Source organism: Myotis davidii, unplaced genomic scaffold, assembly GCF_000327345.1.
Source record: "Myotis davidii unplaced genomic scaffold, ASM32734v1 scaffold496, whole genome shotgun sequence".
NCBI lineage: Eukaryota > Metazoa > Chordata > Mammalia > Chiroptera > Vespertilionidae > Myotis > Myotis davidii.
Window position 1 is genome coordinate 2632252 of NW_006289398.1, and position 17202 is coordinate 2649453.

Consider the following 17202-nt stretch of genomic DNA (forward strand, 5'->3'; position numbering starts at 1 on the left):
GTGCCTAATTTGAATCCCCCTACTTTGAGGGAAATTCAAATTGGCCTTGGTCAATTACCCAGCAGGTGCTGAAGATCACTGTCAAAGCCACGGGGCCTACACCCCAAGAGGGCCTGGCTCCTCACTATGCACAACCCAACAACTCTAGCTTCTAACGGTCCATAAGTTCAGAAAGCCCACACTTGCAAGAAGGGGCAGGCTTCTTTTTCTCACTTATAGATCAGGCAGCCAGATCTGGGCTGACACTTTGTCTTGCAGGTCTGATTACCAGGAGCAACTGAAATGAAGCCACTTGGAGAGCTCCTCTGTCCTGAAAACGGAGATTTCTGTGCTGCTGAAATTCAGTGGCAAATCAGCGGCAAACAATGGGCAGGGGCTTCTGCGTGGCACTCTGCTGCCAGACGTGCTCAAAGTGACTCAGCGGAGGAGATCCAGGGACGAGTAGCTTATTCAGCCCCAAAGGACAGGTCCATAGTCCTGGTTCCCTTCTCTGCCCTGGAAAGCACCTCGGCCCTCCTGGGGCACTGAACGCAGCATGTTGGGGATGACAGCAGCTGTGCAGCTAGTCCAGTGCTTTTTACAGCCCGATTGCCTGGGTCTGAAACAAATTAAGACTCTAAGGCTACTGCAGTCCTCCTGACCCCCAATGCCCTTGGGACATTATCACACTGGACATTATATTAGCTCTCTCCCTGTGAAAGGACCACCAAACAATTCTAGAGTTGGTAGTCCTTCCAATAAAAACAGTAAACTGTATTGCTTAGTTGGTCAAACTATGCGTTATTCACCAGGGAGGTGGTATCTCCCTCAAGATCACTTTGATACCAACTGCTATGGTCTTGCTGCTCAAAAAGTTTTCCAGAAGCTTCTACATCTGAATTCACCTACCTGCTACCATCGCTCAGCCAGGGACAGTCAGAGAGACAGACTGGGTTGGAATTTCTCTAATGCCACATAAGGTTAATACCTCAAAGGGGTGTAGACCACTCCAAAAAAGCTTATAGGTGGCACTGACCCAATATATCAAAGACAACTCTATGTCCAATGTACCAAAGTATATTGCTGACAGGCTCTGGGGACTGGACAGGAGCAGTGGGGGAGAGAGGGTTCTTTTAGGTGGGAGAGTTCTCAGCCCAACACCTCTGCCCCACACCAAAATTCTAAGACTTTCTTGGATCCATTAAAGTTTCTTGAAATTTATTGGGCCCCATGACCAAAGTTCCCCTTCTAGTCCCTCTACTCCATAGACTCAAGACCTCTGCCAAACCCCCTCCAAGTCCTCTAAAATCCTTGGCCAACAATAGTTGGAAGATAGCCTTGTTTCTTAATAACCACAGGGCTAGGATAACTACAGCTCCCTTTGAAAATCAATACATTAATACTCTACTTTGTAAATTAGCATCACTATATTTGGTTACCATAAATCAGTATTATAGGACCTACTGGTAATCCCACTAAGACACCGCCAAACAGTGGGGTCGTCTACTTTCTCAGCAAGGAGCAAAAAAAAAAAAAAGCGATGAAACAGCCATTTCATTTGAATTCAAGGAGTCTTGCACTTGAGGTATTACCTAAGCTTGCACTCTGAGGTATCTCATAAGTGTCCTGAGTAAACAGGTATGTTACAGACTCTATTGTGTCTCTCTACAGTTCATATGTGGGGCCTTTGCAAGGTAATTAGGCAATAAGGTTTTGACAGTGGGGGTCCCCATGATGGGAATAGTGTCCTTTAAAAAGGAAAGAGACCAGAGCGCTCTCTCTCTCTCTCTCTCTCTCTCTCTCTCTCTCTCTCTCTTCCATGTGAGGACACAGTGTGAAGGTGGCCGCCTGCAAGTCTAGAAGAGAGTCCTCACTAGGAAACTGAATCTGCTGGCACCCTGATCCTGGATCTCCCAGGAGTGTGAGAAATACATGCCTATATTTTGAAGCCACCCAGTCTACAGTGGCAGCCTGAGTTGACTAATGCAATAAATATCTTTTAAATAATTTTTTTTAAAAAAATGGGTATTTACAATCACTTACCTGCTACAAAATCTATCACTGTGCTTGTGTCAGTTACCCAGTGATTTCACTTGAGTGACACAAGCTTCAGATTGATATTCTGCCCATAAGAAAATTTGATTAAATAATAAGCTATGAAGAAGAGGTCATTCACTGGGAAGCCAGGGAGCAAGGCAGGGGTAGCTGGCGTGTCCACTCTTAGAAGCTGAGTCTGAAGCCACTGGGTCAATACTAAAGGCAGGGGTTGTGAGTAAGAACAAGGCAGTGTCTGGAGCCTTTCAGTCAGACAGATCAGATGAGACATAGGAAGACAACCCCATGGTTGATTTAGTCCCTCATTCCTATTCTCCAGGGGAAAAGACCTGGCAATAAACAAAGACATGAACAATGTATAAACAAACCTGGGGATCTCTTGAGAAAGAAGGTGTGTATACATCTGGCGTAGTGACAGGAGCATGAATGTTAAACCACAATATAGACAAATGCATCATAAAGTCTAGTTAGTAGAGTATCATAAGCCAACAGTGTATGTGCATTACAACATACACTCTAGGGTTAGCCCAACAACCACAATAAGCTCAAGTGATCATGAGCTTACACAGTAATTTTTCAAACAAAAATAACAAAGACAAAACTTTGGCCGACTTAACAACATGATACACTGGACACAAAATACCCTTCTTTCGAATTGGGGGAATTCCAACTAACACTTGTTTGTTGGCATGCACAGCAGAACTCTGCAAATTGCCAAGAGTGTTGTGGCGGAGACTTCCTGAAAAGGACTTGCACTGGGGGAGTTTGGGGTTTACCAGGAGGAGGCCAGTGCGTAACTGAGAACCACTGGCTGCTGTGTGAGGACCGTGCTTCCAGAGAGCTAGAGAGGCTGGGCTCCTGGCTTCCCCTGCTGCCCAGGGTGCACTGGGTTTTTAGGGCTCTTCCCTACTCGTTGTTTTCCTGTGGCAGTTGCCTGGGAATCCCAGTGGGGCCCGGCTGTTCCATGATGCTGTTACTGCCTCCTCCCTAGGAGTGATAAGTGAATGATATTTCTGGCCATACCATTCCTGGATGATGGAGTGTGATGATGTAGGAAATAATGTTAAGAAATAAGAGATATCCCTAGCCGGTTTGGCTCAGTGGATAGAGCATAGGCCTGTGGACTGAAGGGTCCTGGGTTTGATTCTGGTCTTGATCCCTGGTGGGGGGCGTGCAGAAGGCATCCAGTCAATGATTGGAGAAAGTTTCTCTCTCTCTCTCTCTCTCTCTGTAATCAATAAAAATATATTAAAAAAAGAAATAAGAGACAAATTGTTGGCAGCTACATATGATGCATACATGAGCAAAATTGTGTTTCATGCCAATTTCTAGGAGTAATATTTAAAATATTTAAGCATGATAGTTCTCTAACAGAGCTTTAAAAGTGTGGGCTCAAAACTGGGAGATACTAGTTATTTAAGGATGGTGTTTATGGGCATCAATAAAGTATGCTAAGAAGGCAAACCTTTGGAAGACTAATTTCCAAGTTATTCATTTAATCCCTAAGGACTAGAAAGGCTGAGCAAATTTAGCAATGATAAGTATGGACAGCTGCTCCCTTCAGCTAAACCAGGCTGTGTTGTCCCCCTTAAGCCAAATAATATATTTTACAAGTTGAAACATTTATTTTTTGCTTGCAGGCAGGAACAGTTAACAAGATCCCGAAGAGACAAAAGAAGCGCTAACAATAGGGAAGGATTAATGTATAACATCTGCATATTTTCCATCATGTGGTCAAAAGGAGCAAAGTATATAAACACAAATCCTAAGGTAATTTTCATTTCCCGAAAGACAGTAAAGGCTATAGACACAATAAACTGCCCTGCCAGACGTTCACACACACACCTAACAAAAGTTTACAATTTCCTACAAAGGATGTGGGTAAGACGACCGTGTTCCTGTGGTAATGATTTCCCAAACAAGAACAAAAATTAAAAAGACAAATCTTTGCTAAGCTGCAGGCTACCCGGTCTCCTGATTTATGAGAACAACAAGAATAGAGTAGAGCTGTTTAAGAAATAAGCTAGAAATCAATATTCCATGAATCAGCAAGATCTGTCAAATAAAACGACAATTTACAGTGGAAAGAAATCCTTTCATAACTCGATATTGTCAAAAAATTTTATTTTGTAGCATGACACTTTAGATTGACACACTACCTCTAGTATACTCTATGGTCAAATGAAATAAATATGCACACATATCCCATAAGATTCTACTCAATCCTTAATAAATAACAGTTCTCTTAGTAATACAAATACAGACTCATCCAATTAAAATATGGTGTACATTTAGTTTCTCATAATCTCATTTTCTTTCCTTGCCTTTTTGCATATTCTTATCTTCTTTCAGTATTTATATATCAGTGCTATTTTACACTTTGCCTGGTTCATTGTCATTCATTTACTTCATTCATGCATCCTTTCAACAACTATTTAGTAAGTATTTGATGACTTCAACAAATGATTGTGCCAAATCATTCATATTGCACTTATTGTCCTTCTGGAATTAATTCAATATTTCTAATAATAAAAAGCCTCTTATTTTCTTCCATTGCTGCTGATCAACCCAGAACTTCTATCCAATAGCTATTAATTTTACAGTTTCCTCCTAAAGGTGAGATGAAGTTGGGTGAGGAGTGGAAGGTGGTGAGGAAAGAAACTGATATGTGTTATTTGCCTCCAACATGCAGTGCACTTGGTTAAATGTTCAATATGTGTTACCTTCAGCCCAGCCAGTGTGGCTCAGTGGTTGAGCATTGGCCCAGGCATTGGCCCGAGTTGCGGGCTCTATCCACAGAACGGGGTGTGCAGGGAGGCAGCCAATCAATGATTCTCTCTCATAATTAATATTTCTATCTCTCTCCCTCTCCCTTCCTCTCTCTGAAATTAATAAAAACATATACTTTTTAAATGTATTATCTTCACAACAACAAAATAAGGTAGGTATATTATTATTGCCATTTCACAAATCAGTCTTGACACTAAGGGAGTGGCTGCCTGTGGTCTCACAGCTAGCACATGGCAGTGCCAACAATGAGCCCTTGGTCTGTCTGACCCCAAAGGCTTTTCAGCAGCTTATCTGAGGAAAACAATTGGCACCCAATACAAAAAAATCTTTGAATAAAGTTTTGTTTGAATCTATGCTACTCATAAAGCTCAGACCTTCTCCTCTTTCATTTGCCACTAAGAACAATATATCTTTAGATACATTTTTAAAGAAATACCCTTTAACAGGGGTTTTTTGAAGCAAAGGTAGTTAGCTCATACAAAGAAAAATGCTGATTGATAAAAAACATTTTAAAATTCTGCAATTTATCTGCCCAGGCAATGTACTATGCTTGATTATTTTCAGACCACTCATAATATTAACTGGGAGTAACAGATAATAGAGCATATGTAGTTAGGCATTTACAAATGAGTACTTTACTACACATAAAACCAAGGGAAAAATGCAAACATAAAATCCCATTTTTATTAATAGGAACAAAATAATATCACAAAATTAATGTTAACAGGATGTTTATTATATTGCATTCACCTTAATTACTCCATTTTTGTCCGTACCTTATATTCTTCATAATCATTGTTGTCTAGCAAGTCCCTTTTCTCCATTTCTGTAAGTTGCTCTGCAGAAGGCCTAGCTGGCAGATCCTTAATAGAGGCTTGCTCATAAATGGGCTTTCCATGAAAAAACAGTTCCTTCCAATCATGCATAATTTTATGTGGAATCAGACTATCGCAAAAGAAAAAAAGGTAGAGATGAATCAACGGTTATTCATACATACACCTTAAACTATAGTCTTTCTATTATTATATTAGAGGCCTGGTGCATGACATTTATGCACTGGGGGGGAAAGGGAGGTTCCTCAGCCTGGCCTGCACCCTTTTGCAGTCTGTGAGCCCTCCAGGGATGTCCGACTGACGTAGAGGCGGGCCACTGTGCTCACCAGCCATTAGCCTGGCTTATGGCTGAGTGGTGCTCCCCCTGTGGGAGTACACTGACCACCAGGAGGCAGCTCCTGCATGGAGTGTCTGCCCCCTGGTGGTCAGTGCGTGTCATAGCAACTGGTTGTTCTGCTGTTGGGTCAATTTGCATATTACCCTTTTATTATATAGGATACATTCTCCAGGGTCTGCTGTTTGAGACCAGGGATTCCAACTTGCTGTTATATTCTTTTTTTATTATTATTATTGATTTTTCACAGAGAGGAAGGGAGAGGGATAGAGAGTTAGAAACATAGATGAGAGAGAAACATCAATCAGCTGCCTCCTGCATACCCCTGACTGGGGATGTGCCCGCAACCAAGGCACATGCCCTTGGCCAGAATCAAACCCAGGACCTTTCAGCCCGCAGAGCAACGTTCCATCCACTGAGCCAAACCGTCCAGGGCAATTCTTAAAGCCTAATAAAATGTCTGGGACTTGGTAGGTTTGAATAAATGAATGTTACTTAAAGACACTGCTCTTCAAACTTTCTGACTATGCACTAAGAATAATATATTACAAAATGATTCACACTATCGTAATACTTAGGTTTTTTATTCCTGTCTTGTTAAGTGGCTGTGTGATTTCAGGAAATAATTTAAATGCTCTGGCAATAGTGCCCTCCTATACAAAATGAACAGGTGGAACACTTTTCAAGGCCCCTTTAAGAAGCAAGTTGGTTTACATATTTTCATATTAATGTATAACAGAAAGATTGACTGTATGGTTGTCTTATTGTCACTGAACATTTGTTAACCTTTAAGATGATTTATCAGTAATTATTTCTATTTAAATCTGAGGGATGACTAGAGGCGGTAATCAGAGTGATGGGACAACAGTTCCAAGATGAATGAAGTGGGCAGGAAGGAAAGAGACTGACATGACTCAGATGCAGCTCTCTAAAAGTAGCTGGACTAGAGCTTGAAATTACAACTTAATCAGCAGTAGTTCATGTATTTCATTCTGAGACATGTCACCACATGGGTGAACCTTAAAGACATGCTAATGAAATCAGCCAGATAGGAAAGGACAGATGCCCCATGTTTCCACTTACACGAGGGACCTCACACAGTCATAGTCATACAGAAAGAGAGTAGAGCAGTGGTTTCCGGGGCCAGGGAAGGAGGGAGGGTGGAGTTATTGTTTAGTTACCCAGAGTTCCAGTTTGGAATGATGAGGAAGTTCTGGAGATGGATGCTAGTGATGGGACACAACAATGTGAATGTACTTAATGCCACTGAACTGTACACTTAAAAATGTTAGAGTGATACATGTTATATTTACCATAATAAAAAGTAGTATTTAAAGTTACAATTTAAAATATAATCATGTTTTCCATGAATAAAATATTAATAGTTGCTAAAGATTGCTTTATGGAGATATGAAAGTTTAGAAATTAATAAGCTCAGGCATAGAAATAACACCGGAATTATTAAAGTGTTATTGGCTTCTATGATGAAGTAAATAATTAAGTCATTGAATTATATATTGCCCAAACTTAATCTTGCAGTTATTAAACTAATAGCCTACTATTTGAATATTAATAATTTTGTTAAGGAGCAGTCTTAACAAAAGTCAGTTCATATAAACAGCTTGATTCCAAAAATATATATACTGATAATATCTTTCTTAGTGCAGAATATAGAGAAATTAAAATCAGTTTATCTTGATTGTTAATCATGTAAACTAAAAAAAATCTTAACATACAAGGGGTGGCAAAAGCAGGTTTATTGTTGTAATACAAATAAGTAATAGAATAATTAGTAAATAATAGAAGAATTAAACTCTGTTTTGAGTACTCACAACTACACACCTACTTTTGCCCACCCGTGTTCATGTGCAATTATCTTATTCAGTTGCAATTAAAAGACACATTTTCAAAGGAAAGCCTCCCTAAAAGTTCTATATATCAATACTTCTGGAACTTTAAAATTTTATGTATTTTTAAAATTATAATAAAAATAGTTTCATGTAGGCAATATGCTCTCTATATTAATTCTCATGAAGCAGGACCTAAGAGTAGTAAGAGGCAGACTAGTATATGCCTCTGTGAAATACTACAATAATCAAACTAATGCATATAGGAAGTCTTGAGCTTGCTAGAGAGTTGTGCTCTGTAAGTGGGTTTTTAAGTCATCTATTTGACATAGAAATAATATATGTTTCCCTTTTGCTTTGGCCACCAGGAAACTCAGATAAAATTTGTAGCTCAGTTGCAGTAACTGGCAAACCTGCTGCCCATATAACTGTGTTTCAATGTATCCCCTTGTTGGTAACTTTCTACTTAAATTTAGAGTTTTCTCTTGTTCTTATTTTGGCATAGTCTTAATATTTCTTGTTTTGCTCAATATTTTCTTATAAATTGCATTAATTATTAGTAAAAGAATCTTTAAACAATTCCCATCTCTTAGGAAGTCCGGAGTGTTTCAAATAAATTATCATAGTTGTCTTAGTAAATTGTAGTAAATTTATACACATTTAAATGTCAAAGACCTATAAGTGCATGTTAAATAAGGCGAGTCAGGGGTGAATTAAGTCAGTATCCAGGTTCTCTGGACCCCACTTCTCAGCCTTCCTTTCATGAAACATTTTTCTCTCTTCCCCACCCAGTGTCTGCTTTACAATCGTAACCTTTCTCACTCTCTGGGGTGTCTCTATTGTGTTAACTGTAAGAAAACAAGACTTACTTATTTGTCAAAAGCCGGTATTCTGCCACTTTCGTGGACAAGTCAAGTATCTGATCCAAAATCTCTCTGCATGCTAAGTAGTGCTTCTGGTAGAGGGCTTGTGCTCTCTCCACGGCGATCTGCTCGTGAATTTCCCGCTCTCTGATGGCTTGTTCTTCAAACTCATGCTTGGCTTGTCTTGCCAAAGCCTAGGGTGACATAGACATTTTTAAATCACCGTGACTGGGCAGCAGTTGAAAAGAAAATAATGTCTTCGTTTCGATAATAACAGAAATAAATCTCTGAATAGAATGAAACCTCCGTTTACACCAGGAAAAAAAAAATGATAGAGTCCCTTCTCCTGAACACGTTAAATCCTGAGAATGATGGCAAAGACAAGTTTGGAAATACTCCCCTAAAAGCTTACTGAGCAGCAAAACCGAGTACAGATGAAACTGGGCTAACCAGGGAAAGCCCAAAGTGGACTGATGATAAGTTGGGTCTTAAGTGTTTTAATACTTTTTTTTAATATATTTTATTGATTTTTTACAGAGAGGAAGGGAGAGAGACAGAGAGTTAGAAACATCGATGAGAAAGAGAAACATCGATCAGCTGCCTCCTGCACATCTCCCACTGGGGATGTGCCCGCAACCCAGGTACATGCCCTTGACCGGGATCGAACCTGGGACCCTTCAGTCCGTAGTCCGACGCTCTATCCACTGAGCCAAACCGGTCTCGGCGGGTCTTAAGTGTTTTAAACGAAGTCCCGATCTCACGGGTTTCAAGTCGTCAGGGAAGAGAGAGAAACAGGCACCTTTGCCCAGCCGGTGTGGCCCAGTGGCTGAGTACAGCCCCATGAACCAGGAGGTCGTTGGTCCCATTCTTGGTCAGGGCACATGTGTTCCTATCTCTCTATTCTTCTCCCTCCCTCTGTCTCTAAAAAAATCAATTAAAAAAACCCAACATTAAAAGAAAAAAAAAGACGCAGGCACGTCAGGGCTAGACCTCAAGCACGTCTGTCCTCTTTGTACCCGTCTAAGGGCCTTGCTCAGACACAGCTGCTCGGCCAGTGCCCTTCGTGGGGGAGTTCTAGAATACTGGTTTAGACATAAAATATCCTTTGGAAAGCCCCTGATTATGCTGACCTGAAAATACCGCACATTTGCCGACAAACGTTACATGTGCTTAGACATCAACAAAACCTGCTACTGTCGCCGCCTTAGTACATCGATAACATTCATGCCTGCAGACATGTATTTCTGCAGAAAGCAACGAAGTACTGAAGCAGTTTGTCATTACCCTCAGCTTGGTTTGCACTATTGGTTTGTTTAAAAAACCCTTTCTTCACACAAGTACGAAGGTCGAACTCAGCACGACCAAATACCGCTTTTCAAGCAGCTATCCCGGCTCCTGGAGACATTCTACCCTGTGCTAAGAGGCTCCAGAAACAAGACCTGCCTCCTGTCCGTAACCAAGTGAGAGCAAAACGGAGGCGAGCCTGGGCCTGGATGGAGCTGTGATGGGATCTGAGCCCCGCGTTCTGTTCCGTACAGGAGTCAAGTACTAGCTGTGAACTTGGGCCAATCAGGGCCTGCGCCTCCCTCTCCCTCTGTGGACAGCACAGATACAGTGGGGCCTTGACTTACGAGTGTCCCGACTAACGAGTTTTTCAAGATACAAGCTGTCTCTTGGCTGATTTTTTGCTTTGAGTTGCGAGCTAAAATTCGGGTTACGAGCCAGCTTCAGATACCCCACCGCTAGTTGGCGCAGCGAACGTCACAGTGAACACCGCAACATCAGCCCAGCATCACGTGTCTCACTCGTTCACTTTAATGATTTGACATACGAGTAATTTGAGTTACGAGCTCTGTCATGGAACGAATTAAACTCGTAAGTCAAGGCCCCACTGTATTAGGAAGACTTGCCATGAATAGGAAAACAAACTGAACCATCTTGTCACAGCAAATATTCCTTATCATGATGCTGTTCCCACAGGACTTAAGGCATGGCAATAACTGTGACTGTCCGCTGAACCAAATGGGAGGCTCTTTTGTCTTGTTATTGTAGTTCTGCTTGTTTTATTGTTGCTGGGAAAGGGGCCGGGCTGTGTGGCCTCTGAGGCCCGCCCTGTCCCCGTGGCCAGCTGAGGAGTGACAGCAGAATGTGTTATCCTCGTGCTGCTCTGCAGGCCCTGTTTCGTAAGAAAGCAAACAGCTGAGGTACAAAGCTTTATGGCATGCTTTAGGAAGCGTGAAGAGTTCTGGAGAGAGGACTCTGAGAGAACAGTAGTTAGAAGAGAATTTATGGAGAAAGTGACAGTGAAATGGGTCACGAGCTTGGTTTACCACAGAGTGCCTGGAAATATTGGGATACTTAGGGTGCGATCAAACCAAACCTGAGGGCAGCAGGGCCATGTCTGTCCCTAGGCAGTGGTTCTCAACCTTCCTAATGCTGCCACCCTTCAATACAGCTCCTCATCTTGTGGTGACCCCCAACCATAAAATTATTTCCGTTGCTACTTCATAACTGTAATTTTGCTACTGTTATGAATCGTCATGTAAATATCTAATATGCAGGATGTATTTTCAGGGGGTCTCGACCCACAGGTTGAGAACCGCTGCGAGCTTTCACCTGGTACACCTTCCTCCCTCCCTCTCTCCTTCCCAGTACCCCCTTACCCTCTCCCCCCATCTCTCTACCCTCCCCCTCCAAGTCCCTTCCATGTCTTTCTTCCATCTTTCTAGCTACCTAGTCTTCTACCTCTACCCATACTACCACCCCGGACCCTGCGCTAAACTCACTGTAACTTCCTGTCCCATCACAGCAAAGTGAGCTGCAGCCCCAGAAAAGAAAGAAGGAAAGAGCAAAGGAAGCCTGTGGTGTGCGTTCGGACTCTGGAGTCTACAGGCCTGGCCTGCTCCCAGCCGCGCCCCTGAGAAGCTGAGTGACTGAGCTTCTAGACCTCATTGTCCTTGTAACGTGTGGAAAGGATAGTGGCCACATGAAACGGCCATTGTGAGAGTACATAAGCATGCAATGAACAGAGCTCAATGCCCGACTCAAAGTAAATGCTCAAAAAATGTTAAATATTAATGTGTTCGATATTGTTAAAACAATAGTAGGCCAGGAATTTAAAATCAGGAACTGTCTTAATAAACACCCAATTGTCTCAAAGAGTTTAGCAAAAGCAATCTAAAATCAAAACAAAACAGACAAAAACTCCTAAATAATGTGCACAACTCCAGGTCTCTCTCTCTCTCTCATTTTACCAGACCTTGGCTTAAGCCCTGGGGAAACAGTATTAACAGAGGCACACATGGTCCCTGTCCTCACGGAACTCTCATCCATGGGAGATACAGACAAAAAGTCACACAAATCCACTGATAATTATGCACTATACGCGTCACTAGGGAGAGACGTGGGTGTGAGCGTCCACGTAGCAGCCTGACCCAGACACGCCATGTGAGGGGCTCTGCAAGATGACCGCTAGCTGGGGAAAGGCAGGTGGGAAGAGGGGAGAGAGAGAGAAGTGGCTTCTTCAGGGTCCGAGAGACCAGTGTGTTCGGAGTCCAGGGGATGGAGGGGACAGGTCGGAGCAGGGACGTGGTGGGCAGGAAGCCAGGGCCGGGTGCTCTGTAGTGTGAGTCACGGCTGTGGTCACATCCGAGTTACCAGTATTCCCCTGGCTGCAGCGCAGAGAGCAGTGTGGGAGGGGATGAGAGCAGGACAGACAATTTGTATAAGTTCAATCTAATTTTCTCCTTTCTTTATTTCTAACAAGTTATCCGAAGTCTCATTAAGTCCTGCATTAGGGAATTTCTGCAGATGGAAAAGATGAAACTGATGGAGGCTCCTCCTTACTTTAAAAGCTACATCCAAAGGCAAGTGAGTCTGAATTACTCAGAGAGGACAGAGGGAAAGGTGCTGAGAACATGGAGAAAGAGAAAGGGTGTACCCCACTCCCCTGCAGCCCCTGGGTAGCAGCAAAGCCTCCGAGGGGAACATGTGAGGGACCCACAGAGGCCGGCACGGCCTCCTCAGAGACCTGTGTGCTGATGGCAACGTGTGGGCTGGAGTAGCTGAGTCTCAGTGGCAACAGGCTGGGCTTGTGCCCGGTGGCCGACACGTTTCCCTGATGACTTGACCCCGTGACCTGGCCACTGTACACCCCTGTGGGCAGCGGTGAGCTGTTGGAGTTTAGCTGAGGTCGATTTGAAAGATCTAAATAATGTTATGATCTTGCGCACGCCAGCTGTGGTTGCCAATGCATAGCCACCAGACAGAGAGGAAGGAGACCTGGCAGCAGGAGGAGCTGGGGTGGTGGTGCTGGCCTGGAGGGAGATGGGCAAACTGAAGAGATTTTTATTTAGTCCCTGAATCAGCAGGACTAAGTGATGTTTGGGATACAGAGGAATGAGGATTAATCAGACTACAAGTGGGCCTGAGGTTTGGTTGGAATATGGAACCTTAAAAAAGACCAGTTTAGAGACATGGGTCATAAATTTGGCTTTAACGTGTGATGTGGATGTGAGATATATGAAGAGAGAGGTCAGGGACGCAGCTGGACACGTGGATGCACATGTCAGAGGCCGGAGACATGTATGCGTGAGTCCCATGTCTGTTGCAGTAATGACACCCCGTGGCCGTGGAAGAGACTGTCTGAGGAAGCAACAGAGGAGAGAAGGGGGAGTGGGGGGCCGGACTCGGCTTTAAGGACCCCGTGAATGCTTTGCTATTCCAGGAGAATGTCCTACACGAGAGCAGAGGCTGAGCAGCCAGAGAAACAGGAAGAAAGCCAGGCGTGTTCTCAGCTGTGCTCAACAGGACTGGCCAGGAAATCGCGAGTCCATCCCATTCACAGTAACAGTATGAAGTACTACCAACCGCTCATGGGCACCGTGAACAACCTTTAACGTTTTTAGTAAATTTAAAGGTACATATCGAATTCTCCCACCGTAAATAACAGCACAACTACAAGAACAGTTAAAAACTAATTTTAACAAGTTCCTGTGCCTTCACAAAGGGGAGGGATAATGCTGTAGAAAGCAAAGGACGTTTTGTGTTTTTAGTGGATATTACCGGAAAGAAAAGGTGATAGTGTTCCCTTGAAAAATTCAACTCTTCTTTATTTCCTTCCTCCTTGTGCACTAGCCACTGTTGATGGAGGAGGAGATACATTCAAGCTGTGAAACTGGCCATCTCGAAGGGAGGGGCTTCGGGGAGCAGCTACCTCCCCGTTAGGAAGGGCAATCCCGTGGAGGAAGGGATGCGATTGTTGGGTCCCTGTCTCTGAGGCTGCAGTGGGCCTCAGTGGCCCAACCTTCCGCAGTCTGCTCCCTCCCAGGTGAGGAGAGGGAACACTTCTCAGCCCAGGGAGACCAGCGCTGCTACAGCCACATTACTATCCTGCCCCTGATTAACTGGGCCTGTGAGGCAAATGTCCTCTACGAACAGGCACCTGGAAAGATGAGCTAAACACATCATTTCCAGGGTAAGCAAATGCGCTCGATCCGTTCAGCTTCACTCTTGTCAGAAAAGGAGAAATGAAACTATTATCCAGACAGTCCTGCTCTTGAAGAGGACATGGAGGTCAGTGTCCACGCAGCCATAGGACTGTGGAGAGCGGTAAGATCTGCAGAATCAAGACCAAAGGGGAAGGGTAAAGGATGGAGGTGCTGAGTGCGTTTTCACTATAGTTGTACAAAAGTAAAGAGGGGGAGATAATGGAGAGAGATCATTGATTGGCAGCCACATGCCTACAGCTTTGTTGACCTTGATAGGTAGGAAGAAGCAAAAGTAACCTCAGAAAGATTTTTAAGGGAGATATTGTTTACCGCTTCTCGATCGAGAGCATCCTGGAAATCTTTAAGTCGCCTCTCCTCATATTGTTTTTCTCGGAAAATTCTGTTTTGCCATAAGACTTCCTTCTCGTGGCGGACGTGCATGAGCTGCACGGCGATCCTGCGCTCCTGCTGGGACTGCCGCATGAGCCGGTTGATCAGCTGCTCCTCCCGGTAAGCCTCCTGAGAAGACCATTGGGGGAGCCAATCACTGTCAAGGTCATGCCCTAGTTTCCCACTGGGCTAAGACCCTGACTGTAAACGGTGTGGAAAAGGTATAGCATTCATCTGCATCACTTCCCGCCACTTGGTTTAAATTTGAACATGGCAAATATCAAGTCATAAAAATAAAAAATTTCCAACAAAGGTTGCATACTTTGGGTATCTAGAAGAAGCATTACGGATATACTAGTATAGCTCCCTATTATTTAAATAAATTACTGCCTCATTTAAAATTTGAAAAAAAAATCAGGTGATTGTTTTCAAGGTTTTATAAATAAGGGATCTGATTCTCAATTCTGAGTATGTTTGCAGAAACGTGGAATTGTGCTGTAGGGACTCTTAACGGAAATGCTAGTTGTGAAAACAAATAGAGGCGCTATCTGGCTGCAGATGGCGGATCTGATTAGTTCCCTGAGGGGGCATCTCAACACCTATTGAGTGAGGAAAGGCAAAAACTGAATAGAACGGGAAGACCGGGAAGACCGGGGAAGAGGCTAAGGAGAAAGGACCTACAGCTTATCCTAGAAGATGGTAATGGTTGCAATCTGGAAGACAAAGCAGATGCATTCTCTTGGTTCTCTTTCAGAGCATTAAAGGGGAAGCAGTAAGTGAACAGTGGAAAGTGGACATAGCAAGGAACTGGGATTCAGAGGCCCTGGCCAATGCACCACTGGGTGTCCTAGGCAAACAACTCGGATTTTCGGAGTCTCCTTCTGGACAAGTAAAATGAGGGGTTAGGTGAAAGGTGATCTCCAAAACCCTTTCGAGCTCTCTCACTTGTCTAAACAGAGACATCATGTGGAAGGGTGAGGTAATTCAAGTCCTAAAGGGGGAAAGCTCAAAAGAGTGCCTGAGAATTGGCATTGCCCATTTAACACTCAATAACCCAATTATTTAAGAAGCAATTCTGACATCATTAATGACTCAGTTTCCCACCACTTCTCCCACTATGTGATTATGAGAGGAACCCTGCATACCTTTTCAGAATCAAGATTCAAATAACAACAATACTGTGGCAAATGCCACAACTTGAACCGGGGAATTATGTAAAAATGTAGGTAAATGTGAATCTGAAGTGGGAAATAACCTTTTAGCACAAAGTGATGTTATGATGTCCCATTGATATCTGAGGCAGAGTGGCAATAACACATACATAAGATACACATAATGTGCATATGAAAGACTGCATTTTGTGGCGTTTCCAACAGTATCATTTAACCAACATCCAAATATCTAACCTCTTGTGCTTCGTGAGCTATCAGCTGGTCCATTAACAGTCTCCGGCGTCTTTTCTCCCTTTGCTCTCGTGCAAACGCGTCTTCTTTGAGGCGCTTTTGGATTTTTTTAATGTAGTCGTCATCCGAGTAAGTGCTTAACAAATCGGCAGTTGTCTGGGCTGCTGTATCTAAAGAAGGCTTGGGTGTACTGAGGACAAGAGTTTTTATTTTAGAGTCAAAACATAGTATGATCACAGGCCACTACTTGTGAGCATGGAGGAAGAACTCGGGAGAAGGTCCTCGGAGCCCTCTGCTAATTTGTCATTATAAGCATGAAAGTGAACACTAGAGCTTCAGTGTGACACTTCAGTGTGGTCAACAGGTTCCGCTTTGCCTCCCCCCTTTCCTGGACTCGAGCTCTGGGGGGTCCCCTAGCATAGCCTTTTCTCTAGGCCCATCAACTCCTTGTTCTTTCACTTCTCACGGTCTTCACTCTACCCAGACACTCTGGATGTCTCTGCCTCTTCTTCCTCCTGGCTCTAGGTCTCTTGCTTCCCCTGTTTTGAGTCAACAGTAGCACAATATTGGTAACCCAAGTGTCAGGGGAGTCATGGGCATACTAATGCCAGGACACAGAGTACTTCCAGGGTGGTTCTGTCCACTGCCACTCTCTCTCACCTATGCACGTGCAAGCTGCTCCAGGACCTCCCAGCTATCGGACTGTGGAGGGCAGTGGCCCAGCTCCTGCCGGAAGCTCTGCAGTTGAATGTTGACTTGCTCTTCATGCCACACTCACAGGCACAGGTCTGACCTCACTTCTCCACCAAGTCCTGGAGACCCAGGATGAAGAGACCTACCTCGGGGATTTGTCCTACCTCATGTCCACAATTAAAGGCTCAAGGAGAGCTGGTCTCACCAACACAAAGCACACACACTCAGATGGTGGCTTAGAAGAGAATTGCTAGATTCTTTCAAAAGTTAACATTAGAAGATGTATTGTTATGTCTATAAGGATCAAATAACCAATTCCCATCGTCATACCTCTTTAAAAAATAAACAATGGCCCTAGCTGGTTTGGCTCAGTGAGTAGAGCGTCGGCCTGTGGACTGAAAGGTCCTGGGTTCGATTCTGGCCATGACACATGCCTGGGTTGTGGGCTTTATCCCCAGTGTGGGGCGTGTAGGAGGCAGCCAATCAATGATTCTCTCTCATCACTGATGTTTCTATCTCTCTTTCC

At 43.7% G+C, this 17202-nt stretch overlaps 1 protein-coding gene across 1 annotated transcript in view; it reads right to left on the bottom strand.

The window, feature by feature from the left end:
* The window catches only part of SPEF2 (sperm flagellar 2), a 127495-nt gene that overhangs the window by 86660 nt on the left and 23633 nt on the right, over positions 1–17202 (bottom strand). Inside the window, exons 7-10 of the mRNA XM_006761794.2 lie at positions 15987–16173; positions 14521–14709; positions 8708–8895; positions 5601–5769 (exon numbers count right to left, since the gene is read on the bottom strand). Coding sequence (XP_006761857.1) covers positions 5601–5769; positions 8708–8895; positions 14521–14709; positions 15987–16173 — 733 coding nt within the window. The remainder of the gene's footprint in view (positions 1–5600; positions 5770–8707; positions 8896–14520; positions 14710–15986; positions 16174–17202) is intronic.